This window comes from Synchiropus splendidus, chromosome 3 (genome assembly GCF_027744825.2).
Source record: "Synchiropus splendidus isolate RoL2022-P1 chromosome 3, RoL_Sspl_1.0, whole genome shotgun sequence".
Lineage (NCBI taxonomy): Eukaryota > Metazoa > Chordata > Actinopteri > Syngnathiformes > Callionymidae > Synchiropus > Synchiropus splendidus.
Window position 1 is genome coordinate 30,985,989 of NC_071336.1, and position 27,873 is coordinate 31,013,861.

General features: G+C 48.9%; 2 protein-coding genes across 4 annotated transcripts; one reads left to right on the forward strand and one right to left on the reverse strand.

Annotated features, from left to right (window-relative positions):
* On the forward strand, positions 1 to 12,437 carry LOC128755771 (uncharacterized). Of its 3 annotated transcripts, none has more exons than XM_053859757.1 (11): positions 1 to 315; positions 647 to 929; positions 2,754 to 3,278; positions 4,248 to 4,436; positions 4,552 to 4,818; positions 4,970 to 5,049; positions 5,927 to 6,033; positions 6,105 to 6,245; positions 6,967 to 7,098; positions 9,509 to 9,778; positions 9,917 to 12,437. In XM_053859757.1, the coding sequence occupies exons 2-11, from the start codon at positions 790 to 792 to the stop codon at positions 10,121 to 10,123; spliced, it is 2,058 nt and encodes a 685-aa protein (XP_053715732.1). In that variant the 5' UTR covers positions 1 to 315; positions 647 to 789; the 3' UTR covers positions 10,124 to 12,437. The 3 variants fall into 3 exon arrangements, with proteins under 3 accessions (XP_053715732.1, XP_053715729.1, XP_053715731.1); XM_053859754.1 differs by having other exon boundaries at positions 4,967 to 5,049; positions 9,917 to 12,435; XM_053859756.1 differs by having other exon boundaries at positions 1 to 239; positions 4,967 to 5,049; positions 9,917 to 12,435.
* On the reverse strand, positions 12,173 to 26,033 carry ankha (ANKH inorganic pyrophosphate transport regulator a). Its single transcript, XM_053859758.1, has 12 exons — positions 25,578 to 26,033; positions 19,905 to 20,121; positions 19,334 to 19,452; positions 19,123 to 19,206; positions 18,875 to 19,045; positions 18,627 to 18,761; positions 16,350 to 16,442; positions 16,177 to 16,269; positions 13,886 to 14,015; positions 13,688 to 13,811; positions 13,474 to 13,573; positions 12,173 to 12,833 (listed from the first exon to the last, which is right to left on the reverse strand). Exons 1-12 carry the CDS (start codon positions 25,671 to 25,673, stop codon positions 12,705 to 12,707), a joined length of 1,491 nt encoding a protein of 496 aa, XP_053715733.1. The 5' UTR covers positions 25,674 to 26,033; the 3' UTR covers positions 12,173 to 12,704.
* Positions 26,034 to 27,873: the final 1,840 nt, after the last annotated feature.

Genomic DNA, 27,873 nt, shown 5'->3' on the forward strand with positions numbered 1-27,873 from the left:
GACCCTGCTGCTCTCGCTAGGCTAGAGGTTCGCTCCGACAGATGTTCCGCGCCACTTCCTGAAAATACTCGGAGATTATGTCACGTTTTCATCCCAGCGGGACACGAAGGCGTTTCTACCCGGCAGTCGGTGCGCCAGCTGTGTTGGTCGCGAGCGACGAGGGCTCCAGCAGGCGCATGTTGGCGTTGGAAGTTTACGCTGCTAGCTGGCTAAGCTAGCTCTGCCAAGCTGCTGCTCGGGTGATGAAAAGCCGGACTTATCTTGTGTCACTCGGTGAAAGCCTGTGCAGTTTAACTGCGCGGAGGGTCAACCGAGGTATGTGTTGCTCCTGTCATACACTCATTTGAATGTAATCGCCCTCACTTCCTCGTGTGGCAGCAGCGCAGGTGCATGAACGTCGCGTCCGTTTCCTTCATAGTATTTTTCATGAATCAACTCCTACCATTTGTTGACCCTTCATTGTCGTTTTGTTACATCGGTTAGAGCTGAACTTGTATTACACAGATGTGAGAAATCTGCTAATGTAAATATAACTTCTGATATTAACCTGAAAATACAAAGTATTTGCAATATTTTCGCCTCAAACCAAAAGTGCATGGTTGGTTAAGTCTCGTGGGTGAGTGCTGTTCTTTTGTGTTCCCTTCAGGTTTGAGCCTTCAACAGCCGCGTGACTCTTGGATCATGGAGTCCTGAAGGCTCCAACCGTCAGCGACTCATCACGTCGCTCGCAGCTATTTTGGACCCCAGGTCACTGTTTGGCCGCCGACCAAGTGTGACTTCCTGAAACTGATGGGGAACTGCTGTCGCCCTGCGAGTCCCTGTGGCAGTGCGGAGGAGACTAGCGTTCTTCTGAAGGATGACTCAAAAGGCCAAGTCACCGCGGGCGGATCAGTTGCGGTGGGAACTTGTGGTCCCGCTGGAGACGAGAAGTAAGACAAGTGCTGTTGTGTAGAACCACAAACCTGGCTGCTTTAATCTGCTCACCTCTGTTGCCTGACAAAAGGTTTAAAGTTCATCCGGCCAATTTTTGACTTACCAAGATTATTTATTTATTGCTGTCGAATCCACCGCCTTGCAACTACTTTCTTGCAGTTTTGGATCCGAGTTGCTGAATACTCTCCAGAAGTAGTTTGATGGCGTGGAATACTGTTGAGTGATTTTATACGATCGGAATTCTCTCTGTTTTATGGACAGTTCAGAACTGAATTAGGCTGAGAAATGTAGACTGTGAACATATTTAATGATGAGCTCCAGTGTGGTATACACCCTCACCACCGTGTGGAGCAACAAGCCAAAAGAAGGTATTTAAAAAAGCACATTATGCAGCCTCTAACAATGGAAATTAACTCATGTATGGATCCCGCACCAAACTTGTCTAACCAGGTCAGTATATGCAGGGATTCCACGTTCAACCGTACAGGAAGTTGACATGGTTTTCAAACATTGTTTTAAAATTATTTGCAAAGTATTCCTGAATACAATTTGAAGTTCTTATGATGGTCCATAAACCAGCGCAGATTTAGACTTTATTTGAATTACTCATTCAATATACGTTATGTTTGTAACATCTTTAAAGCAAACAAACATAAGGTTAAATAGTGATCACAATAGTTCATAAGAGTCAAGCTGTCAGACTTGAGTCCAATGTCTGAAGAATAACAATGTGGATGAAGGAATGTAGACAGATTAAAAAAAGAAGTGGGTGATGTATTACTACTTACATGTGCAGACGGAAAAGCATTTAACAGTGGAATTGTCGGAGCAAATGTCTCAAGTACAATGATCTGTTCAAAGTCCTCTACGCCATATGTGATGATAGATGTTTCCATGTAGCTTTTAGTTGGGGAAAAAACGCTTTTCCTAGGTTGTTGGAACATGTAAGTGAGAAGAATGAGTAGGTAAAATCACAAATGAGATCCGTGTGAATAACTCGTCAGCTGTTGGAGAGACTCGTAGGACCAGTGATGATGGTTTTAAAACAAGTGCGCTGTCTTTGTTGAGTAGCCTCACCCACTTAATTTAAGAAGGAAAATAGATCTTGTTCATCGCAGGTACAGTGGTGCTGTCTGCGCCGTAGAAAGGTCAGTGGAGCACCCGGGTTAAAAATGCACAAGGATCACTACTTAACTAGTTTGGAAAACGTGTCCCAGCATGTGACTCATGAAACAAACTGGGCTACGTTCTGAACTGGAATCATCAACTCCCCACATCTTTTATTGACATTAAAGTGCTCAAATGTGCTGTTTTCGCCCGAGTGTCCCAAGTTCCGACACCACAGCTGGTCTCAGCTGCTGCTTCTTGTCTCCGGTCCTGCAGGAGATCGGCTCTGTGGGCGGAGCTGCGGAGCTGCGGTCATGCGGCCGTAAAACAGCACATTTTGAGCGCTATAAGGTCAATAAAACGCCTGTGATTTCATCGGTGTGATGTGAAGAGGCTCAGTATTTTGGCAGCATGACGCTCTTAAGCCTTTAACAATCCATATATCAGATACATCATTTTATAAGCTGCAGGGTTTGGACTGCGAGAAAAAAGTACCGGCTTATAGTCTGGAATTTACGGTAATTAAATGTTAGCACCAACAATTGAGATGGAATTTTTCAGTCGTCTGCTAATACAGTCATCCAGGTCCGTATGGGAACACAGGGTTTCTGCCAGGATTTTTTTAAACTTGAGTTTATCTCAGAAAACTCAAATATAAAATGCATATTTTTCTTCTGCCTGGTGTGTCATGTGACCCTGTCTGTGTCTTCCAGGATAATTGCTGTTGATGTAATGAAGGAAGCTTTAAAAACAGAAGAGAAGTTTGACTCCTCGCAGCCAAAACCAAGTCCTAAAAAGTCAGCAGAGACCAGCGCCACTCAGGAAAACGGACGTCTACAAAAGGAGGAAGTGAGGACTGAGGCGGCTTCCCCTGCTCTTGAGCCCTCACTGGAGATAAGAGCCAGCAGAGCCCAGGAGGACGGAGAGAAAGCAGCCGGTGATGGTCCGAAGGATCTTCTGCTGTGCAGCTCGCCGGATGCAGACGAGCTTGCAGCTGCTTGGGAGGTTCTAAGCTCAAACGCAGAAGGGATTTCAGCTTCAGAGCCAAACTTCTCAGAAGTCACCTCAGTATCAGACGGCCACAAAAGCAGCTCTCAGGGTGAATCATTCGTAACGTCAGACCCTGGTCGTGAAGCAAACAAAGAACCGTGTTCTGACGCTGCCCAACTGCCTGAGAGCAGCGAAGATTCTGTGCCAAACATCACAGCTGTCCTCATTCAGGAAGTGAAGTCCAGCAAGTAAGACACACACTCAGCACCCACTCTACCTGTTTTACTGCTTTAAATCTTATATCACAGTGGTATCTGACCAGGTGGACACATTGAAATGAAACCAACTCTATACTCTTTTGGAAGTGTCTGAGGAAAGAAAGACCCTGTGGCAGCTTTCAAACGTAACAAAAGCTTCTGTACTTTCCTCATTATTAGTCAAGATTTTGTTTTGACTTAGGAATTTTCCTCAGAGTTGCTCAACCAGACAAGCAGGTCACTGCACTCATTTTATCACTACATGCACGCGATGAAGTTGCCACTCTGATGACGGGTGACAATGGTATCTCCACTTGCAGTGCTCCTGCTGAGGAGTGTTGCCAAAACCTGCCTGATTCCTTCAGTGTAAAACTACTCAAAAAGAAAGGGACAAGCGGACGTGAAAGTCTCTACTCTTAGTGAGTCGAGCGGTGAACCAAAAAGTCACTGGGTTCTAAACAAATGTGCTGAGTGGGCATGATGTTGTGACCAGGGAGGATGCACCAGGTAGGGGAGGAGGAGGAGGAGCAGCCTGGTTTGCTGTGGCAGCCGCTGAGCGGGAAATGGCTGAAGAAAATGATTTCAAAAATAATGTTGATGTCTTTTAACATTAAATGTAAAAGTAAAAGAAGCAAGTAAAACAAAAACATAGGTTTTAATGTAATAAGCTGGATGTAAATAAAATAATTATGATCTGACGTAGTATATCAAAATACTTGATATATTACTTCAGCAGCTTATTTCCCAGTTATTGTAAATGAAAGTGACTTACTGAGTTTTCACTGAAATGACTAACTGTTAATAATACAAAATAATCATTCAGAAATCATGGTTATTATTCATGTTTTATTTATTGTTCGTGTTTACCTCCCGACTGAAAGTTGCTCACTCCAAACAAGACACAGATGGTATTTTGCTTTCAGATGTTTTCCAGTTTCAAATGCTAAATCTTGTCTGCAGTGTGTCGGCTGTGGCCTCGGAGCGAGACGAAGCTTCTGCGTGTGTGGAAGCCAGTCTTCAGAGCAGAGGAATCAGCAGCGTCCCAGAGCTTCCTGCATCTGACACTTCTGAAGTGAGCGATGAAGGAAGAGACTCCTCCGGTGTCGCTGAGGAGCTGGTGACCTCAGCGCCGGCAGATACGGAGCGGAGGTCAGCAGGCTAGTGCTGTTGTAGGAACACGCCACAGGGGGGCGTCAGTGCTGCACGTTGATTTCACAGAAATGGCCTGTTCGACCTGAACACTTATTGTTTGCTTCCTTTTCAGCCCGGAGCACACTCAGGATGACAAAGCTGCTCCTGCGTGTTCACGCGGCGGAGCACAAGTGGCCACTTCCTCGGATGAAGCCAGGCAGGATGTCCCAGAGGAAACCATGTGGGAGGGGCTGGATAATGATGGCGAGGGTCCAAAAGCTTTGAAGGCCGAGTGGACCGAGGGTGAGGAGGAGAAGGTTGGACTTCAGACTGAGGAGGTGGCAGGGGATGTGCAGGGGGTCCAAGATGAGACGACGGAAGAAGTTTGTTTGGAAAACAGGTTTGTGTTGTTCTGGAGCTCATTCCTGCTGCACAGTTGGGTTAAACTCCGCTCCCACTGTGTTCTCAGCAAAGACATGGTAAAACACACACATCACATGAACTAAACAATGGCTCAAAACGCTTCTTGTGTTTGCTCTTTGTGACAGCAGTGAGGAAGACCTGTACCGAGGGGCCGATGAGCTGTCCACTACAAACAGCTCTGGACCTTCATCGCTGCTGGATTCATCCGGTGAGTTTCTGTTTGACATTAAAAAAGGTGCAATTGTGTTGAGAAGCGAGGCAGATGCGGCCTGACCGTAGAACACGTTTGGATTCACGCGTCATGTGAGGTTTCTCGCCATGTCCCCTGTGTTGAAGCTACAAAACATCCACCCAGTAATGCAGGATGCACTGGTGTTTCCCAAGGTTTGCATGAGCCGCCTGTCACGGTGCGTCTTGTCTGGTGCACCTGCGCCCCATCTGTGCTCTCTGAAGAGCTTCTTTATGGAGGGAGGAGACAATCATTACATTAGAAATGACATTTTGCCCTGATACCGACAGCACATTAACAACTCCCCGAGGTTCGTAAAAACGCTCCTTCTGTTCCTCTGCTGTTCTCCGATCAGAGAAACGCACTCGTGTTTAGTGTCATCATAATGTTGCACCATTCCAGTCGATGCTCTGCACCCTTAACTTCTTTCTATTTTTTTGCCCACTTGGTGGCGCATCAGAGCAAATGAAGCTCATACAGCTTCGGCCCAAGTTTCCACGCCTGAAAGCACCAGGACTCTTGGCCTTGTGAGGCCATGTTGCTGCTCACTCCGAGCAGGAGAGTTGATCTCTGCCAGACTTTAATCCACAGAAATACAATAGATGCGTCTGTGGATCGTTTCTGACTGAACCTCAGGATCATTGGCGTCTGACACATCTAATAAGAACTAATGACTGAGGCTCCAGAGAGGCGGCAGCTCTCTTCACGTCCATTCTCTGCACCCATGACATGTCCTGCCTTACACAGAACCGGTGGTTTTGGAAAGGCATCGGCACCACTACACATATTGTCATTTGTTTATCCAATTTATGGTGATATGACATTCTCATTGTGGCTTCTCTCTTCTCATGAGCAGCTCCCAAGCTGGAGAGCAGATGCAGTTTGGCTCCAGCGGTGGACATTCTGTGGTACAGTGAGCAGGAGTGGAGAGGAAACACAGCCAAGAGCGCCCTCATCAGGAAGGTGAGTGCCCAGTGGGAGGCTGAGGAGTTCATTAGAGCCACGTCTCACCTGGTGTTGTGTCTGGGCTGCAGGGTTATCGACTCATGTCCCACAGCTTCAGCCGCCTGAGGAGAGTGAGAGGAGACAATTACTGTGCCCTGAGGGCCACACTCTTCCAGGCTCTGTCCCACAGCACTCAGCTGCCGTCGTGGCTTCAAGATGACATCACACTGGTGAGTTGCTCCTGAGTCACGCTGCAGCAGAGGCTCCGAAAAACGCTTCTGAGTTTGAATCCTGAGGTGGCTGTTAACGCTTCTGCTTACTAGTCTGACTTTAAAGGCAAGAGAAGGATGAGGCTGCTCCTCAGCTCAAGAAAGGAACTAGCTTTCAGTTGTGCTGTAGGAGGAGTTTGGTTGGTCGCAGAATTAAAGGCCTCGGACCAGGCTTTTAGCTAGGAAAAGCAATGAGTTAGTTTTGTGAACAATTGTTTGAAGTTTGGAACTTATCTGCGATTTCCTCCGGTCGTCAGCGTCAGACATCCCATCAATAGCAGCACGCTTCCATGCCGCGAGTGTCGCGACTTACCGCGAGATCACCGCAAGATTACGGCAATAAACAAATATGAGGACCCCGATGGCCAAAATACGGTTGCGAAAGCTTTGAGAATCTGCAAATTTGGATCATATTCAGCGAAATTGCTTGGTGGAAACACAATTTAATGTAAACCAGAGATATGACACTATGAGTTGGGCATTATACATGCACTAATAATACGTTTAGGGCGTCCTGCTGAGGAAACGGGGCGTCAGGTTTTGAGTGCTGAGGGCGTCCATTTTTTCATGTTTTGAAGTTTAACACCCTCTAGCTAAAAGCCTGCCTTGGATTTGATGGGTGTTAGGAAGTGTGTTGAGCTTCTGCAGAGCATCGTCCCTGAGGTGTGCACTGTGCCTGCAGGTGCCGGAGGAACTGGAGGAGCGAGAAGGTCTGGTCAGCCAGTGGATATTTCCCGGAGAGTGTCTTCAGGAAGACGGGATGAGGGAAGTCATTCCGCAGCTCAAGGGCTACATGAAGCTCCTCCAGGACAAGGTAAACCTCAAACACAGGGTCCTTGACTCATACTCCTCCTCCTTCATCATCATCATCGTTTCACCTGACTCAACCAAGTGCTGTTCGTGAGACATGAAGAGGAAGTTTACATTACAAACTAAGAACTGGTGATAGCAAGGAACAAATTCACTGCTTTACAGAACAGTCTTTGCACATGTCCACCAGGGGGTGCTCAAGCGCGCAAAACTGGCCATCAGTTGTTCAGTGGATCCGGAGCTTGTCTTGAATTGTGATTCTATAAGTTTTAAACTTTCTATTCTACATCTCCTTGGTTTCATCAAACGAGAGCTCAGCTGAAGTGGACCCGTCCCTAGCTTCACACCGGACCCTCCTCAGAATCCCTCTGACTGCGTGCCAACGTGACCCGGAGTCTATTGTGTACGTCAGGTGGTCAGCTGTCTTCAGTCACCAGCCACCAGTCTTGTCCTCCACCTTCACTTCCTTTGATCCTCCTCGAGTCACACATTCATCTCCCCCTCCACCGTGAGCCTCATTAGTTTCTCCTCTCCATCTCCAACTCTCTCTGAACCATCTGTCCTCTCTGACTTGGTCTCCAGTCGTCTCCTCGTGTCCTTCTAATCTAGTGCTATCTATAGTCAGTACCGATGGCAACATAAGTATCTTCATCTCCGACTCAACTCCTGTCCTGCCCAGTCTCCCCCCGTCGCCCCCTGCCTGCACTCTCCTCTTCGCTTCCTTTGATCTCTATGCTTCTCTCTGGACGATGGACCCCAGCTCTCTTCCTCCTGCCTCCCTCCAGTTCCACACTGGATGGTAGCCATGCTACTTCTCCCTCATGATCCATGTTGGTGCCGGCCTCAGCAATTCTGAGCTGCTGCATTGATTCATCTTGAGAGGTTCCTGTTGTCATGGCGATTATGAAGGACGGGTTCTTCCTCTGCACCGACTCGTCTCCTCTCAGTGTCAGTCCTCTCCAGCGTGTGTTTGTGCTGTGCACTGAGCGTCTCACATCTATGCTGGACGTGGTAATGTCCCTGCCCTGTGGCTGCAGGGTGAGATTGCTTCCAGATGTGAAAGGAGGCCTCCCTGCTGCGACCCTCATGAAGCAGCGCCGGGAGGGACCTGGAGCCTCAGTCTTAACGAAGCCACCGGCGCCATTAAGAGCCGGCCCCGGCAGTTAGAGGCCCCTCGACACATTTTTATAGTCGCTGGCTGCCACCCTCAGCTCTGAGAGGAATTCTGGTGTTTACTGCTCTCTTCGTGAGAGGGAGGGAGCCGTCACACGCTCGGCGCCTCAGACTGGTGTTTGGCCGGGCCTCTGCTGTAGTTGGACTCTGGTCCTGGACCCTTGGTCTTTGACAAGTGCTGTGAGAGAGAGAGAGGATTTTCATCTGTGATGTTGTGAAGGTCACAGATGGAGTCGAAGCAGGTGACGCAGCTTCTGTCTCTCCTGCAGAATGAGGAGTGGTTTCATCACGGATGAGATCTTGAGCTTAGTTCACATGTTGTGATGGCAGTGTGAATCTGCTTCATAATGTACCGTCTTCCCTGGTGTTTCCTGAGGTGGAGGCCAGAGGAGACGCAGGTTAGCAGCAGCAATACAAAGATGGTTTCGGTTGTTCTTCACTAGTTACGCTTCTGACGAGAGCAGAACTGGGGCAAAGGTCTCTGGCCTCATGGAGTCCCAGAAACTGAAATGAGGAACTGGATCAGGAACTTCTGCTTTCCTCTGTGTGTGGCATTGAGTCAGATTGGTGGTTTGATGCAGCAAGATGAGCCAGTGGAGGGAACGTCTCCTAATGAGGCGCCGGTGCTGGTGCGCTTGTTTTATTTACCTTGATAAAAGTGTTCCTGCTCCTCTGGTGGGTTTAAGTTCAAAAGGAAGTGAATCATGACGGAAGACTGCTGGTGGTGTTTAGCGATTCCTGAGGTGGTGAAGGTTCCAGTCGTCCTCATGATTCCCAGAATGTTCTGATGTTACGACGACACCGATGACACTGCTCACATTCAACCCCCACGCATGAAAGAGATGCATCATTTGTGTCCCCTGACGCTAATGGCTACGCTTGAGAATGGACTGTGTCTGTTTCTCTCTGGTTCTTTCTTGATCTGCTCACTTGTGGCACCAGATTTTTCTGTTTATCTGCGAGCGAGGTTTGTTCTGAATAGCAACAAACATTGTGAAAACTGTCCTCACCCTGAAGGCAACACTCACACACCCCGAACCCACTCCTTCCATCGGGTGGTCCTCAGAGGTGAGGTCATCAGTGGGAGACTTGATTCATGTCATGAAGCCTTGGATTGTGAGAATTGAATTCAGAACTTTGTTCAAAGTCCAGTGAACTTGGACAAACAATGCAGTTCAGGTCCAAATAAGCAGATGTTCCTTCACCATTTGAGGTTCTCAGGGGTCCCTGTGTGTCTGCAGTGGCGAGCGGCGGTGGACTGCTCCTCGCCAGTCGAGCGCCAGCGTCTCTGCGAGAGCGTCTTCCAGGGCGGCGAAGACGAGCTCGGCCTGCTGGAGGCGCTGAAGCTGCTGATGCTGAGTCGCGCCGTGGAGCTGCACGCCTGCATGCGCGGCGGAGGAGACGTGCCCTTGTTCTGCTGGCTGCTGTTCGCGCGGGACTCGTCCGACTGTCCGCGCTCCTTCCTGTCCAACCACCTTAGCCACGTGGGCCTGAGCGCCGGGCTGGAGCAGGTGAGCGCCGTCGTCTTCCACCTCCGCTTGAGACTGGGGCCCGGCTGCACTTCAGTGTGTCGCCAGCAGGGGGCGCACTCCGCACCGCGGAGGAACGTTCCCAGCTGGTTCGTTTGTAACGCTCGCCTCCGCCTGCAGGTGGAGATGTTTCTCCTGGGCTACACGCTGCAGCTGACCCTCCAGGTTCACAGGCTCTACAAGGTGGACACGGAGGAGTTTGTCACCTTCTACCCGGACGACCACAAGGACGACTGGCCACTGCTGAGTCTGGTGACCGAAGACGATCGGCACTACAACGTGCCGCTGCTGCGAGCCGCGGAGGAAGAGGAGCCCAGCCGGAGCTGATGCTGAGGAACCTCCCGCCATACTCCCCGTCCTCAGGGCGATCCAGATTTACACCGCTGTCCCAGTCCCAGGACAGGACCGTCGGCCGTTGGATCTTCGATCTCAGACGTGTCTGAGCTGCACAAACGTGACGCCGGGTTCACGCCGGAGTCCGCAGGTACTGAGACCTTCAGGTGGGAAAAGACGGCTTCAGGAATTTCTGTCTCCTTTTCCAGTCGTCTGTCTCGATGTGTAACATGATGCCTTTAAAGCCGCCGCCGCCGCGGCAGCAGACGTGCCAACGCGGTGAGAAGCGGCAGACCTCTGGTGCCAGGTGTGGTCCGCAACCCTCCTGCTGTGTGCCGCTCACTCACCTGCCGAGCCACTGCTTTGTGATGAAGTAGTGTCCCCCGGCTCAGCTGCGGGAGGGCGGCCCTTCATTTGGCCCCGCAGGAACATGGTCTGTTAGCTAACACTGTTGTGTGGCCTTGCTTCGGTGCCCAAGCTTTGGCCTCTGGACCCTTGTCTGCCATCTTGTCCCTCATTCGGCGCTACAGCTTCGGCCCCATGATCGGCACTTACATGGGAGTCCTTCTGCCAACACCGATGTTTTGGCCCCCAGTCCGGAACATCAGTGACAGTCACTTCTGTATGGCTCTGTTTCCGTCGTGGAAATGGCAGTCGCTCGGTCGGTCCCTCTGCTTTGGGGCCCTTGGTCCATGTGGAAGCAGCAGCTCTTCGTATGACACCGAAGTGACGGCCCCTCATGCGGCACCAAAGCAGCTTCACCTCTGTCCGCCCCGTCCTGTGCTCATCACTCGACTAACTTACTGTCGTTCAGTGGAGCGAGGTTCTTCCACTCAGCGACGGCCCTCTGGTGACTTCGTAATGATGAAGCGGAAGCCCGACAGCAGCGATGTCGGCGGTCTCTCCGCCGACGTGACGTTCTCCACTCGCTCCGCCATGTTGCCTTAGAAATAAATGCACAATAAGAATGAATGTCGACCGCTGTCCAGGCTAACTCTTTATCTGCTCTCCTTCTTCTCAGGCGAAGGAAAGTTGTTGCACTCAGAATTTTGGATGAAATTTAAATAAAATAAAAACTGAAATTGAAGTTTGTGTTCTGTGAATACAGAAGTGTTCAGGGACTGAAGGTTGAGACAAAACAGTCTGGGAGTAGCAAGTAGCTATTTCAGCTCCAACTTCCTCCACAGAACAGATGATGAGATGTTTCCTTCCGCTTTTATTGTGTTGTGAAATGAAGAGATTGCTTCCCTCGAGGTCACATCAGGCTCTAAAGCTGTTTTCAAGAACCAAGTTGACACACATTTTTACTACATTTGAAAGAATTCAATGTACATATAAGTAGTAAAATGAATTACAGGGAGAGTTAAGAGTGTAAATTAAATATTTGTGTCTAACAGGAGGCAGCAAAACAAAAGTTCTGGAAGTCGCATTGACTCCGTCCTCACCCAAGGATTTTCTGCAACTGGCGGTTGCATCGCCGAGGCAACAGCTGAAGTTAAGAGGCCCAGACTTGTCTCTCCCCGGAAACATTCTCCAGCTCTTCAGCCTAAATAGACTTAGACTTTCTTTATTGTCATTGCACAAAAACATATCACTATATTATGGCAATGAAATTTCGGTCTGAGGCCTCTGGTTTCCCAAAACAAAACTATATGTCCAAAAATAAATAAATATTCGATACATACTAGTCCAAGAAGATGTACAAATAAACAGTATTGCAGCTACTGTCTAACGTTCAGCAGCCTGAATGTAGCACCAGGAACGAAACTATTCCTGAATCTGGTGGTTCTACATCAGATGCTACGGAAAACCTAAATGGTTTTTGATGAGGATGAGCAGTCAGTCGACTCAAGAGTCTCTCTCGGGTGACCAAGCTTCTCCCCCTAATAGAATCCAGACATCCTGAGTCATGGCCTGTGGACTTGTAGAGGCAACTGAAGGCCCAGCATCATGGTACAAACCCAAACTTTCTTACTGACTGTAAAGTTGCGGTCAAACAATGCGCTTGTTTAGAGACGATGTCAGGCTTCATAACGTGTCCATCAACTGGACCTGGTTCTGAAAGCTGAGTACAGGACACATAGTTCGTAATAAAGCAATTTATTTGCCAAATAAGAATGTCTATACAGTATGTACAAAGACGGAGGGACAGTCTGAAAACTAGCAGGTCAAAGTTGGCAAACAGAGTGGCTCGACTGTGGGACTGAGGATATGAACAACCGTGACTCCACGTCAACACTCAGTGATAATATAGCGAGGGGTTCCCGACCCCTGCTCTCTCTTAAATATACACCTTTCTCAGCGCTAGAAAAGAAAAACAACAACAGTCTGTACACTGTGATGTAAAATACAATTGCACAACCCAGCACGTCCCACAACAGGTCTATATGAGTTCAAGCGAGCCCGGCCCAGTCCAGATCCAAGAACATCCAGTCCACTTCCGCTCCGCCGCCGAGCCTCCTTCCACGGTCGGCCGGTTAACAGGAAGAGGCGGGTCCAGACGGAGCGGTCTGTACACGGACGACGCGGTGCATGGCTTTCTTTACAGTGTGCGTTGTAGCAGGATGGGGGCTGGTCACTCCTGCTCCTCGTCCTCCTCCTGGAGCTCCTCGATGGCGTCCATCTGCGAGCGGGAGCAGACCTCGCTCATGGGCGCTGCGTCGTCGCCCTCCGCCACCAGCTCGCTGGACATCTCGTTGTTCCTCTGCGAGAAAGGAGAGTTAAGATGGCCTCACTGTGAGGAGCACCCCGGGCAGACCGGGCTTTGCCCGTGTTCCTGCATCATGACTTCACATCATAAAGTCCTGGCACAGTCAGGTGATCCACTGTTCTCAGCCGCCTCTAGATTCCATCTGATCGTGTTTGTTGTTGCAACAAACGGCTGATAACAAGTTCAGCTGTGATGCAGGTCGAAAACTCGGACGTGTATTGACATGTCCTCTGGTCTCCCACATGACTTGTTGGAGGATTTGCGAAGTCACCTCGACTCTAAAGGAGGCAGCAGCCTCAAGAGGCCCGGACTTCCCACTCAGCCGCGGGTCTGATCCGGGGCCTCCTCCACTCCAAGTACTTGAAAGCTGCTGTTGTACTTGAAGCCTCTCCAGGATCTTTGTCCCTACAAAGCTGGTGAAGTGAGCCAGCGTTTTGGCTCAACTCTTTCTTCACTGTGACACGAGAGGGTCGGTCAATAAACACCAGAGCAGGACCGGCCCGGTTTGTGGAACCGTGTGACGTGACACAGAACTGTTCCTGGGTCAGCAGTTCTCATGACTCAGTGCAGAGCACCTGACTGGTCTCCCTCACTGTTGGACTCGCAGCTGGGATGTGTGCGACGCCGTCCTCACCTGTTGCCTGTAGACGTAGCAGGCCGCTATGGCGACCATGGTGGACTCCCCGATGAAGCCGGCCAGCAGCGAGCCCACCCCCAGTGTGGCCCCGTGAACCCTGAAACACACAGTCACGTGACCTTCCAGCAGCTCTGGTGCCGCTTCACCTCCTGTTTGTCAGAGATAAAAATAGAGCGGCGATCGTCACGTGACCGCCGCGGTGTTGACTCACCCCATGTAAGGCAGCACCACCAGACTGGTGATGAGCACAATGATGCGCAGCACGGAGCTGGGGGCCAGCACAAAGGTCTTTTTCAGGGTCATGAGCCACCCGGTCAGATGAGCGCGGACGGTCACTGGGCACACACAAAGCAGAAAGATCGCTGAGGCTCCGCTGCGCAGCACAACAGGAAGCGGCTGCCCGTCTTACCTGGCAGGGGAAAGAAGGAGAAGATTCGGAGCGGCACCACGCACAGCTCGGCGAACGCGTAGTCCACGCCGATGATGTCCACCAGGATCTTCTCCGACACGTGTGGCGACCAGAAGACGACAAAGCAGAGCTGCACGCACACACGCACAGTTGTTAGAGACACTCCTCGTCCAGCTGTCGCCTTCAAGCTCAACTGTTTCACCAGAACCCAGAGGTCAACGCTGCGGCCCGTGGGCCACGTTTGGCCCTTAGAACGACCACGCATGGTCCGCCTCAAGTCTAATATCATCCATGTACCACAACTCCCATGATGCACCACCCATGTGAGCGAGTCAGTGCCACAGTGAGCTAGTAGAGAGAGAGTGAGTCACCCGCCGGACAGAGCAGACAGAGATTGTGTATCGTAACTGAGACTCCAGCCTTGCGAGCTGGTTCACTGCAGGTGAGAAAGCAACGCACGGTCCTGAAAGTGTCGGGTACTTGACGACTTCTGGGGCTGCCTCTAACCGAAGTTCCATGATTTGTTGACACAGCACTTTGTTGTGACCAGACGTTTTTGCGTTGACACAACAAACATTTGCCACGTAAACATCCGCCGCTGACGTGTGTGGTGTCTGTTTTGGCACTCAAACCTTTCGCCCCGGGGGCCTCCTCCCAGTTGGACACCCTCACCAGGGGGCGCTCAACTTTGAGAACCAGAACCTTCGTCCTTCCCTCACTGAGATACTTGACAGTCACTACAAACCAGGAGCCACGGCCCCAGTCTGGTGTGAACTGTCTGTCATCCTGAGCCAGCCAATCGCAGCCCAGCTGGCTGACTGTGCCCCTCCCCCCTGGGATACGCAGCTTAAATCCCTCGTCCTTCAAGCGACTCAACATTTCCAGGACGACTGCCACACTCTAACATTCTCACGTGGATCAAATGCTCTTGACCTTGAATCCGTTCCCAACTGGCCCGCGACATCAAACAATGTACAGTGTACTCAACTCTGTACCGTGACAAATGGTTTGTACTGAGCACCAACTACTGTCACCTTGTAACTGGCTCTGCTTGAGTCTCTTCAGAGTCATGTCCTCATGTTCATGGAAGCAAAGGTTTAAAGGCCACAATGCCAGTTACCAAGTGTCCTTGAGCAACACCATGTTGAACGTTTTTGAAGGTGGTCAGCTGAAAAGGGGGGAGTGTTGGCTCCAGACTGGAGGAGCGACCGTTCCCCAGGAGGGGGAGCTTCAGTGTCTTCAGTCATACAGACTCAAGGTGAAGAAAGAGCTGAGCCAAAAGGCAAAGCTTTCAGTTTACAGGTTGATTTTATAAAGGACACAATAGGTAGGGAGGAGGCCCCGGTGCAGACCCAGACCTTGTCACTGAGAATTATCAACTGACATGTTTGTTTTATTGGGGATCAGACTCACAACAGGCTCCAGAACCTCTGGTTGACTCCCTCAGCACATTTTTGGTGCTTCACTTGTTGTGCTCGACAAGTCGTGGCAGGAACCCCGATGTTTGTGCCCGAGTCGTCGGCCGCGCCTTCTGGCTGCCTGACAGCCAGTTTCCTCGCCCGCACCTGCCTCCTCCTCCTCCAGCGACCGACCGCTGGCCACAGCTTCCTGTTTTTCTTATCTCCTCGCGCACGTCTGACTCGGGCTTGTTGCGACTCGACAGACGTTTACTGGATCACAGATTGTGTTGTTGCTGCTGAAGTTCATGAAAACAAACCTCCGCAGAGAGGAGGGTGTGATGCGTGAGCACACACACACACACACACCTGCCAGCCGCGAGAGGAATGTGTCAACTGATAGGTTTTGGGTGGAAGGGCACTTTTACTGGGCTCTTAAACCCTCGGCGAGGGGCGACAGACGGCTCACACCCCCCGCCTCAGTGACTTCTGCAGAGCAGCGGTGCAGACACGCGGACGACTTTGTGTTGTTGTGTAAGCTTTGGACGGTGCTGGGACGAACTGTGCCGCACACTTGTTAACTCCTCGTCTTGTTATCACATGCAGGAAATGAAAACCTCACGTAGTGAGAAGAAACCTGAGCGTCCCGGCCACAATGACTCCTCAGTTGGTGGTGAAACACAAGACCTTATTTGTATTCAATTAAAAAAGTGGACATTAGCTCAACACGGGGGGGGGGGGACTGACACCTGCTGCGGGGCCAACGTGGGACAGGTCTGCGTGTGACGGCTGCAGGACGGACTGTAACGCTACACTCTCGGTGCGCTGGGTAACTCAAAACGTCTGACATTATCTGGGTGCTGGACATACTGTGCTCCACTGGGCTCGACTCACCGTGAGAGACAGAGCCAGGCAGCAGAAGGTGAACTTCTTGATGTGGGACTTGGTGATGGGGATGCCGGAGTTGAGCTTGTTGCTGGGATTGTTCTGCGGGTCAGAGGGCAAGATCAGCGGCACGAACAAACCCCCCCTGCTGGCTGGGGTGTAGAAGCAGAGGCTGGGTTTACCTTGTCGAAGGCCGGGTACACTGCCCTCAGCTCCGTCAGCCAGCCGTACGGCATGTGACCCACCGGGTAGGTCGCTGTGAGCACGGCCACCGCCTGCAAGGACAAAGACTTGTCACCTCTGCTCCAGAACCTCTTGTTCATTGGACGAAGCTAAAAATATCAATGCATTCTTCGGTCGTGGTGTGAGGCGTATTCAGGACGGGAACGCTGCAGCGCTTAAGTAGCTTAGCGCCAAACAGAGAGAGGATCCAAGCACAGAGAAGTTTCAGGGCTAACACACCTTTAAAGCCGACACGTGTGAGAAGACGAAACGGGAAATATGTCTGGATATGGTTGGATAGGGTTCCATTACCAGGAAAAACAAGCTGTCATTCGATCAGGGATTATGCTAGTAGATAGGCATAATCTAGCCTTGTGTTTGGCCCTAACCCGGAACATATCCTGGATGCGGGGCGTTCTATGCAGACGTGTCCCGTTAGCTCCATTTACTGACTGTTTTTTCTTCATATTGAGGTGTAAAACCTTTCCTGTCTCCACACTGGACCGTGGTAGAGTGTCACAGGGGAGGTGCTGGAGCGCTCACTCCAGGGTTTGATGTCCTGTTGTGGGCTGGAGCTGGGACAGGGATGAGGCCAGTCTGGGACAGAGCGTGACTTGGTTTATGACTTTGTCACAGCCAAACTGCACAGAAGCGCACATTCAGAGCTGGACACGCACCGGGCACCTCTTCACTTCTGGAGAGACGTCACTCACTCGGCAACCCCTCCCACATGCAGCGGCCACACACATAGAGGAACAGCCACCTGCAGCAGACACTCTACATTCACTCCTACAAAAGCCTATTTTAAGGCTTGGAACGCATCAGTTCTTTTTCCATTCATTGTAATGGGAAAAATCCATTCAGATTTCAAACAATTTGCTGGAACGGAACGTCTGGAACGGATTGTGGTCGAGAACCGCGGTACCACTGTAGTTGACTGACTGCTTTTCCTTGGGAAACTCTATTTGAAAACTCTAGGATGGAACTTTGATGAAAGACTGAGTTCTTTGAGTGTTTAGTAGGTGAAGAACTGATCTTATTCCTGTTAGAAGGCGAGTCTCCCTCACAACTGTGCGTGAAGCAGAGTTAGCTTTAGTTCAGGAACCACACAGCTAAAATCACCCAGACACTGAAACATGGAATTCAAAAGTCAAGGAGTCAAAGCTTGTTTTTGTGAATGTGTGAAATAGCTCAAATTCATGAATTATAATGAATTGTAATTTATTATTAATTTAAATTATTTTGTCTTTTTTCCACAAATTAAACTTAAATGTAACTGTAATGTTAACAGAAATGCTGGATAATAGTGAAATAGTGAAAATACAATGACCTCATGACTCTCACTCATATTTTTAACAAAAAATAACACACATACATTTGTTTTGCTATTTTTGTGGGGACCACTCATTGCCATAACCCTTTCCCCGGCCTCTCACTCTAAACCTAACCATCCAAAACACATGACCAACCTGAACTAGGACTAAATGTGCACCCACTTCTCGGTTTTAACCCTCTAAACCTTGTGAGGACCAGCCAAAAGTTCTTTATCAGAAGGTGGCTTGTCAAGACCTGGTACTCACAAGTACGGCAATCTTTGTGTGTACCATTCATTGCCATAACCCTTTCCCCGGCCTCTCACCCAAAACCCAACCAAAACACATGGCTAATCTGAACCAGGACTCTGAACCAAACTGAAACCTCATAATAATGACCCAGTTATGTTGAAGTCTTCGTCCTCAAATTCAGCCTCGTGTCCTCACACTCGAGTCGGTGTGTTTCCAATAATGTGTGTATTTACAAATGACTAGTCATTATTGATATCCACATGAAAAGACTGTTGCAGTGGCATCACACATCTACATCAGAGCCCCAGTGAGAGTTGAGATTTTGGGCAGGTGCTACTGTACAGCAGCTGATGCTGGCGCCTCCAACAGCAACAACAGCAGCAGGCTTTACATAACAAACAGAGGAGCCATGAGGGACTCTTTTTTTTTTTGTCACTGTCAGTGTCATCGTGTTCCGGGTTCATGCGGTGAATCACCAAAACCAGTGGCAGCATGTGTTGTCAATGATTTCCAGTTAGTTCTGGCCAACAGATGGTATTGTCTCTAGTGGTTGGGTGTTTGTGCGCCCCGGAACGCTCCAGAGGCCGAGGTGAGAACCTCCAACACTTCATGTCTTCAACAAATACAGGCTGGAGGCCAGTTAGAGACGGGGGTGACCGACCAAACACGCACCTCTGTGGCGTCCGAGGTGCCCTTGAGGTCGCGGGACACAAACAGGTTGACGATGGGTCGGCTGATGCGCTGCGTGGCCAGGATGAGGGCCAGGGGCCACCAGAAGCTCAGCATCTTCTTGATGGTGGCGTCGCCCTGCCAGTCCAAACACACCAATAATCCCAGTGAGAGAAGCCTCCGCACGCCAGGGAGCGTTTGCTCCGAGGATCCTCAGCTATTGACATTCAATCTGAAGGAAGGAAACCTACACCAACATCCAGCCCACTGGAGTCTGGGATGGCATCGTGAATGTTGCAGTAGTAGCCCAGACCCACGATGCTGAAACGGACCAAGGCACCCATGTAAAGGGAGAGGATCGGGATGAGCAGCGGCTCCACACATTCCAGGTTACTGTGCAGGAGAATGGCCACGAACACGATCTGCAGGAGCAGAGAGACCATCAGACACAAATCCTCCAAAACCAGGTTCAGCTTTCTGGCCTCGACGTCTGTGTTACCTGGGCCACGACATCAGAGATGGAGGCGGAGCCTACTATCACACTGTACTTGTGCTTGAGGAGAATCCCAGCGTGAATCCAGGCCTGAAACCACAACAGAAGATTAGAGCGGCGCCCAAAACAAGTTGAGACCGAAACTCTGCTCAGGAGCGTTCACACCGAGGCAGCGGAGCTTCTGAGCGGAGAAATCCAACCCGTCACTCTCACTCACCATCGCGTCCAACAAAGGAAACGCAGCCAAGTATAAGAAAGCTTTTCTTGTCTTCTGTCCCACGGATTCGTCCACATGGTGGAGCTTGTTTATGATGTAGTATCCTAAATCTGTGTATGCTGCAGACAGAGCACGGCAGAATGAAATTATTTGACTGTTTAAAATGTGGCAGTGTTCAGGCACATGGAAGCATCACCACCAGCATCACCACATCTGAGGATCAAGCAACAACACTACGCAGCTTTCCTCCACCAAGCTGCCCATCTATTATGATTCATTCTGAAGAACACAGAAAGCAACCTTCAAAAAAAACATCATGTGTTATGAGAATCTCCTGAATCTCCTGAGCTGCATTTGGCTTTGGTCCCATCTCCATACATCAGTTAAGAACCAGTTTATGCCGTCCACCAATCTCCCAGGAGAGTTGGTCAGTGGAAAGCCTTGGCATGTCTTCATACTTGACAGCCGTGCCACCACACAAGGAAGTCTGAGACCCTCAAGTCACTTGTTCAAAGCTCAAAGCCCTCGCGTGTTGTCTCCAACCATGACACACAGCAAACCCACGACTCACCTATCAGGATGTGCAGGACGAACGCGATGATCCCGGCCGCCACCATGCAGAGCACGGCCTTCCTCCGGTCCCTCTTGCTGTTGACAAACACCAGGCCCACGTTCTTGAAGTCGCTCATGGGTCCGGTGAAGAACTTCATCAGGGAGTAGGCCAGACCGTAGCTGGCCAGCATTTCCACTGCATCTTCTTTGACGGTGGCTATGCCCCTGTTGAGAGCCTGGGGGAGGAGAGGACGCTCTGTTAGAGGCCACCGTCCCACCACAGCAGCTCAGTCTTCCTCCTAAGGTGTCAAATATTAACCGCATCAAGGGAGGTGACACAGAAGTCTGCCTTCTGCGTTTCATGTTGGCAAATTCTTTTCAAGTGACTGAAATGTTTCCGCTGCATTGGCTGAGGATAGTGGGCGATGATCATTGGCTCTTGTGCGATGACACTGTGACAACACACATGGTATTGTAAGATCGGAACCTTAAGGAGATCCAGCCCAAGTCTAAACCAGGGGTGGGATTCCATTTTAAAAATTATCTAGTTAATGAGAGAATTTATGATTAATTAATCTCGATTAATCGCAGTTTAATCGTATAAGAATATTTGCCACAAGAAGCCACATTTTTCCATTTGAATGAATTTGGTATATGACTGATGAACCTGGACCCATACATAGAGTTAAACAACAGATTGCATCACTTTGACAATAGCACAATAAATCACCATGGTGGCTACATTCAAGTTTTTATATCACCTTATTTAAACTAAAGCTCTTTTAATGTCTTGAAAATATTTGGATAAGAATTTCAATTTTATAAGAATTCCAAGTCCATTCAGAGTCGTGGAAACCCTGGCTATTGTGTAGTGAAAAACCTGATGCTTTTGTTTGCTTTGGTTCAGGGATGATTCCTCCATGTTTGTTGTTGTTGTTCTCATCCTAGCTGCCACGTGCATCAGTGTGATCAGTGGAGCAGGAACTCCTGCACTCACAAAGGTTCCCTGTTGTCTGGAGAGCAAACTGTTCAATTAAATAATTTGTTGTTGTAACTAATTAATCGTTTTTAACCGTGGACAGTGTGTACACAACACATCCTCACTCCAATGGCGTCATACATCGGGAAAGTGGATGTTGCATGTTGATGCATTGGGTTTTCAATTGAAGCCTTCCGCAGCACATCCAGACGCTGTGGGCAGCGTATAAAAGAAAGAGGGAGGTTGGGGTTAGGTAAGCCATGGCTCCTTTTCTGTTTAAAGCCCCTCGAATTCAGTCACGCTCCCCCCCCACCAGGAACGCTGCACAGCAAGGAAAGTGTTTTGTACTCCAGTGAAACGCCTGTGAGTCAACAGGCAACGCTGAAGGCTGCCTTCACCGTCCGTCCCAAAGTCAGTGTATTATGAGATGGAAGTGAGGATGGGTTGCCTTAGGAGCAAGAAGGTGTTGACCACAGTGACGCAGAATAACTGGTGTAACTGACAGGCAACAATGAGTCAAGCACAGAGTGATGGATCATTTGTTGCTTTAGCTTCCTACTTGATGCTCGCAGTGTCTGTGAAGCACATTGTGTTTCATGGTAGCAGTGATGAGAAGTGAAGTGCAGAACTGAAGAACTATTGCTACAATCACTAAGTCTCCAGAGTTGCAACACTGTCAGACGCATAATATAGTTGGGTTTCAGCATGGCGTTGTTTTATGGTGCGTCGGTTAAATTTGAATTTCAACTCGACAGCTTTAGCACAACTGACAATGAATGTCGTTGGGACACACCCAAACAGAAGTACCGATAAAGATTTTGCAACTCCTATCTTAGCAGAGTTTGGTTACAGTAGTACAGCCATATAAAGTACTTAACTGAGATGCTGGATCAGACATCAGAACAATAATGGTTGCCACTGTTTCAACTCAGTTCACAACTGTATATGCTGTGTTTTGGATTTCAGCGACCACAGATCGCCACGATACGGAGGACAGTTTGTAGTTCAACGACTGACCAGGTCTTCATAAGAAATTCACTCTGAGGAGAGCACAAGACACACGGTGATCCAGACTGTCAGCGTCTGGTCTGTGAGGGGCAGAGACGCAGGGACCATCAGCTTTGATCAAACTGTTGCCGTGGCAACTCATCATGAATGATCCCAAACTGAGACCGCAGTGCATTTGAAGACAGTCAGTAACCTGCCAGTGGGGGGACTCCTGTGACAGCAGCAGTGACCACAGGACACAGTCTACTCAGGCGTCGTGACTGACTCTCACTTAGCTTTCAGGAAACGTCAATTCCACACATTAAGGAATGTGGAAATAGCACAATAATGTCTCTCTGCACCAGCAAGAATCTTCACATATCCATTCAGCACACAACCAAAAGTTGCTTGAGCAGCATTTTTTTCAAGATCACAAACTTGACCAGAACAAAGGCGGATTGTGCGGCAGACATGAGATCACATTTCAGCTCCTGTGTGGATCTTTTTTCTTCTAACGTTCATATTCTTATTGAAAAATTGCCCTAATGTTTTCCTTTAATCAGAATCAGATTTATTGCCACGGTCAGTAGGGATCCCACCGACTAGGAAAGTGCTTTGGAAAAAGTGCAGTCAAAAACATAATGGATATTACCATCATAATTTGACTGACAAGAACCACTCATAGATATGATGTACCAAAGGAAAAACAGGGACTCAAGTGCATCCATCCAAACTGATGTGAATGAAGTACTCAATGAGTTTTCTCAGTGTACTAATGTCTGCTGAGCTTCCTGCCTCACATCATGCTTCATGTTGCTGGTCCCTGCAATCCCTCATCTGACACCACTTGGTGCGGCACATTTGCAACAAGCGCAGGCGGCAAAGAGGACGGGTTTTTCTTCTTTACTTCCTGAAGAATGCCATGCACACGATGAATCAGCATGAAATAAAACCAGATTTCCTGTAGTTAGATGACAACTTTAAATGCTTGAATGATGAATCACCATGTTTAAAAAAGAAGTTGAGACTCTACCTTAAATCTCTAGACCTCTTTTCTTGAAGATAGCGGCAGTCCAGCCGCACAAAAACAGCCATAATTGTCGCAACAATAAAACTGCCCCCAGCGAAGTCGACAAATCCACAATTTGCGCCAACATAAAAAGACAATAAACAGCTGTAGAGCTGCCTATTGTAGCAGCAGTAACAATTAGATTGCAGACATTTCATAAGTCGTACAATCTTTGTGTGTTTTGGTTCGTGAGAAGCAGCCATCACTCTGAGCCAGATTTTGCACAATCGTAACTCTTCAAACACATGCCACCACGCACTATAAATAAAATCCAAGCATGTGCTTTACTGTGTCAATAAAAACAGACCTTTGCCTGCAGCTGAGTGGCAGGAAACTCCCACAATCCTCAAAGGTTCCACTCAGTGCCACCTTGACAACATCTACTCCAGCTGCTCTTTTCCTTCGCGGGTCTGTGAGCTATTTATACCGTCCAACGGAGCCATTACATAAGCTTAATCCCACTTCTCCCAGCCTTACTGTGTGTTTGTTTATACTCTCACACTATCTGCTCGCTGTCCCTCGAGTCTGGGCCGCCACCACATAGTTGGGCTGCAAAACGCCCGGAAATCTCCGAGCAGGAAATTCAACCAATCCGGGAACAATACCCTTCTGACAGTCATTTCACCAACAGCACTTTTCACTTATTTAGACAAACTCGGCGAAAGAGAAGTGGCTCTGGTTTAGTGCCGTCCGGCAAATGACACAGCAAAAGCTGAGGAGGAAAACTGTCTTGTGACGGAGTGACCGGATGTTTGAGGGAGAGCAGAATCTCAGAACAAGGGGGAGCATTTACAAGCTTGGCTATATAAAAGCAAGTGCCTCTACTTGAGAGACTTCTCTTTTATTGGATTCAGTTATGAGTCGAAACATCACGCTGGTGTCATCCAGGGGGGTTGGGGGGGACTGTATAGCAGACTTCCCAGGACCAGCCAGAGAATCCATGTCATCACTCTGTCTGAGAAACGAGGAAGTGAAACTGATACGGAGGAAGACGATGTCCATAAGACAGACGCGTGACGTATCGGAAAAAAACCAAAACTCTGCTCCTAGCAGAAGTGGGAACTGATGATGAACTCAAATCCCGTTTGCGGCTTGTCATCATGCCGTATAACCATCACGTCCCATGTGTTCCATCAATCATTGACCGCTACTGCTTAGTCATATGAACCTGCGCCAGTCCCAGCTGCCACTGGGCGAGAGGCAAGAGAAACCAGGACAGCTTGGCAGAGGATTCGCAGAACACACAAAAGAGGCAACTGCCGACACACACGCACAACCACACCCTTCACAAATTACTGATGGAGAAACCAATGCCAACCAAGAGGAACGACCTCAGCGCTGAAAGAACACGGGTCTGCCATAGATCCACCAGTCGCTGAGATATAAGTAAATACTAGAAAAGCACTGTGAGAGCGCAAACCTCCACCAAGCAGCTTGAGTCGTGTGTTTACCACAGTTTGCTCTCCTCCTATGATGAAAATTCCAACTGTTTCCCTTATTGTGGATCACAGTCTTTCATATCTCTGACCATTTTTATACGCACAAATGCGGAAAATAATCCCAATGCTAGAGTCCTGGATCCATCTGGATCACTCCCCAAATCACTTCTTCCTTGTCTCATTTCACATATTTCCTGGAAATTTCATCCAAATCTGTCCGTGATTTTTAAAGTTATTTGAACACAAGCAGACACACCAACACCAAGGTAATGAATCCTCAATAACACCATAACAAGCATTGTGGTGTACAACAATTCCGCCTTATTATAACAGTAGAAATAACGTTTAGTGAATAATAATAAACTCATAATAAACATCTGAATGATGAACAAATACATTTTTAGTCTAATAATACTACTAGTAAACAAAAGGTAACAGTGGGAGCAGCAAGGGTGTATTTTGGAAGCGAAGGTAAAACCATATTATAATGAAACAACAAACTCAGATGCTTAATATTTATCACGACTCAGGCACAGCATCTGTTGTGGCTAAGCTAATTGTAGCAACAACACAATATTAAAACATCAATGAACCTTTGCAAAAAACAATGGGCTTCTGTTTTTACTGTGCTAATACAATTAACTCGCACATTGGTCACATTGTTTACAGTGAATGCAGTTATTCTAGAAAATATAGCGCCACAATAGCAAGCTAACTGCAGCTACAGCAGAAAAACATTTCTTAAAATAACAATTTCGTGACACATTTTGCTTCTACACTCAGTTTTGCGCTCTTAACTTAAGTGTTTTTAATGTGTTTATCATCAATAATGTACTTAACATTATCGAACACTGAATAAACAAGCGACCGTTTTAAAATAATATAATTTTAGATTTGAAATCTCTGCTAAGCTAGAAGTAGCAGCCATACATGACCTTAAATATTAAATATACTTTTAAAGAATTATCGTTTTTTTAATGGTGTAACAGGCTGCGAGGTTGTTCTGTAACACAATAATAAACTCGGTTTCTCCTGAATACAAAACGATTGGGTTCACTGCTCGGTAAGTCCTGAAGCCCGTCATGCTAGGCTAACTCCAGGATGGTAGCGGATGATTCCATCTGAATCCGAGCTGACCAGGTAGCGGGCCGAGCAGGAGCCGAGAGCCACGGTCTCAGCGCGGAGACCGCGATGGCGGCGACAGACGGCGTCGGTTACCTGCTCCCCGAGGTCGATGGCAACGTTGGTGATGGCCAGCGGCACCAGGAAGCGGATGAGAGGCCAGTACGGACTGAGGGATGGGAACTCCACCATAGTAGAAGCCGGGCGGACAGAGCGAGGGGCATCTGCCTCGGTCTGGATGGAAACCGAACGTTTAGCGGCTCGGCGGGCGACCCGAACACCTGCGGTTCCGGAGACAACGAGCCGAGCTAAGCGGGGCGCTGCTTCGCTGCTGCGGCGCGGAGGTCAGAGCGGCGCATCTTCCTCGCGAGTCATCGTCGAAAGGGGGAGGAGGGAGCGGCGAGGGGACCTGCGGTGGCATGCGCCGCTCGAGCTCTGGTGTGTGGCGGCAGCGAGCCGAGGCGGGCTGCGTCTGGTTCGGCGGTCCTCCCGGAGACTGGAGCCCCCCGGTCTCTGCGCGGCAGCCTAACGTCCCGAGCCCGGCGTGACGTCACGGGGAAGCGAGCGATTCTATGTTTAGACTCAGAGAGAGACGCACAACATGACTCACATGTGCACAAACACAGGCGTAAACGCAGTGCGTTATAGCGAACACACACACGAAAACACAAACACATGACACTCAGATGCCAATATTTCATTCATGCGGGTCAAGGCTGCTGTTTAGCCCCGCTACCTGGGCAGGTCACGTGACGTAGACCACCACAACGTCATCAAGAGTGGCCGCATCTCCATCAATTCCTCAGTGTAGTTTCTCAAGGTCCATCACTGACAGTGCTGGACACAAGCTTTCATCCTGTCTACTGTGCAGTAACTACTAAATACACAGCTGATGATTTACTCACAATTTTTCATGGTACAACATGAGATTTTTTCACACCATTGTACGGAGTAACGGTGCATTCAGGCAAACTCACTCATGACTCACACGTTCGTGCATAAGTATGGCGTGCACAATACACACAAACACGTGCGACATCATCTCTCACACTGGCATTGTTTCAGTGGTTCTGTTTTGGGTACACATCATGTTCATGAGAAAAAATAGCCTCCACTATAATGGCGTTTTAATCGCAGCACATGAGCCTGCAATTGCTTATTACAAACAGTCAACAAGCCTGTTGAAAGACACTGTCTGAGGTCATAAATGAAGAAGCTTCAAGCACAAGCCATACGTCATGACTGGGTGTTTCAATGTTCAATTCACTTCAAAAAAGTGATTTGTGTAATGACACTCACACATGACATCTACAGCAACCTAATAACATGTGGAGTGATTGCGGCTTGAGAAAAAGATTTTGTACAGGTCTATGACCAACCTTTTGCCAGGTCACCCTGGTCTGCACATCCACAGTTTCCTCTTAGGTACAAGAGGATGACCAGTGCTTCAGGAACTCGACTTCAGCTGCATATTGTGTCTTCAGAACACAGAACATACAACAAAAAAGCAGGGTGGACTCAACACCAGGTCACAGTAATACAGATTACAGTAATACAGAGGTACAGTGGTACCTCGGTTTTCAACCACAATCCGTTCCAGAGGGCCGTTCGAGAAGCGATTTGTTCGAAATCTGAATCAATTTTTCCCATTATAATGAATGGAAAAAGAAATGATGCGTTCCAAGCCTTAAAATAGTCTTTTGTATGAGTGAATGTAGAGTGTCTGCTGCAGGTGGCTGTTCCTCTATGTGTGTGGCCGCTGCATGTGGGAGGGGTTGCCGAGTGAGTGACGTCTCTCCAGAAGTGAAGAGGTGCCCGGTGCGTGTCCAGCTCTGAATGTGCGCTTCTGTGCAGTTTGGCTGTGACAAAGTCATAAACCAAGTCACGCTCTGTCCCAGACTCGCCTCATCCCTGTCCCAGCTCCAGCCCACAACAGGACATCAAACCCTGGAGTGAGCGCTCCAGCACCTCCCCTGTGACACTCTACCACGCTCCAGTGTGGAGACAGGAAAGGTTTTACACCTCAATATGAAGGAAAAACAGTCAGTAAATGTAGCTTACGGGACACGTCTGCATACTGAGGCTGCGTTATACACAATAACAAAGCGCTTCGTGGGTCAGCTGATCGGTCCGCGCGCGTTATGTTTTTTCCGGTTTTTTCCGGGGGCATTCGAGTTCTGGATTTTTGTTCGAAATCCGAAGCAAAACAATCTCGAAATTTTTGTTCGAACACCGATTTGTTCGAAATCCGGGACGTTCGAAAACTGAGGTTCCACTGTATTTACCCAATTCTGGGCTGGTCCGAATATTAGAAAAGTGTTTGTGATTAGAATGTGTTGTGCATGTTGAAGACATGATGCTTTGTCTGGTGACGGCAAGCCAGTATACGGAG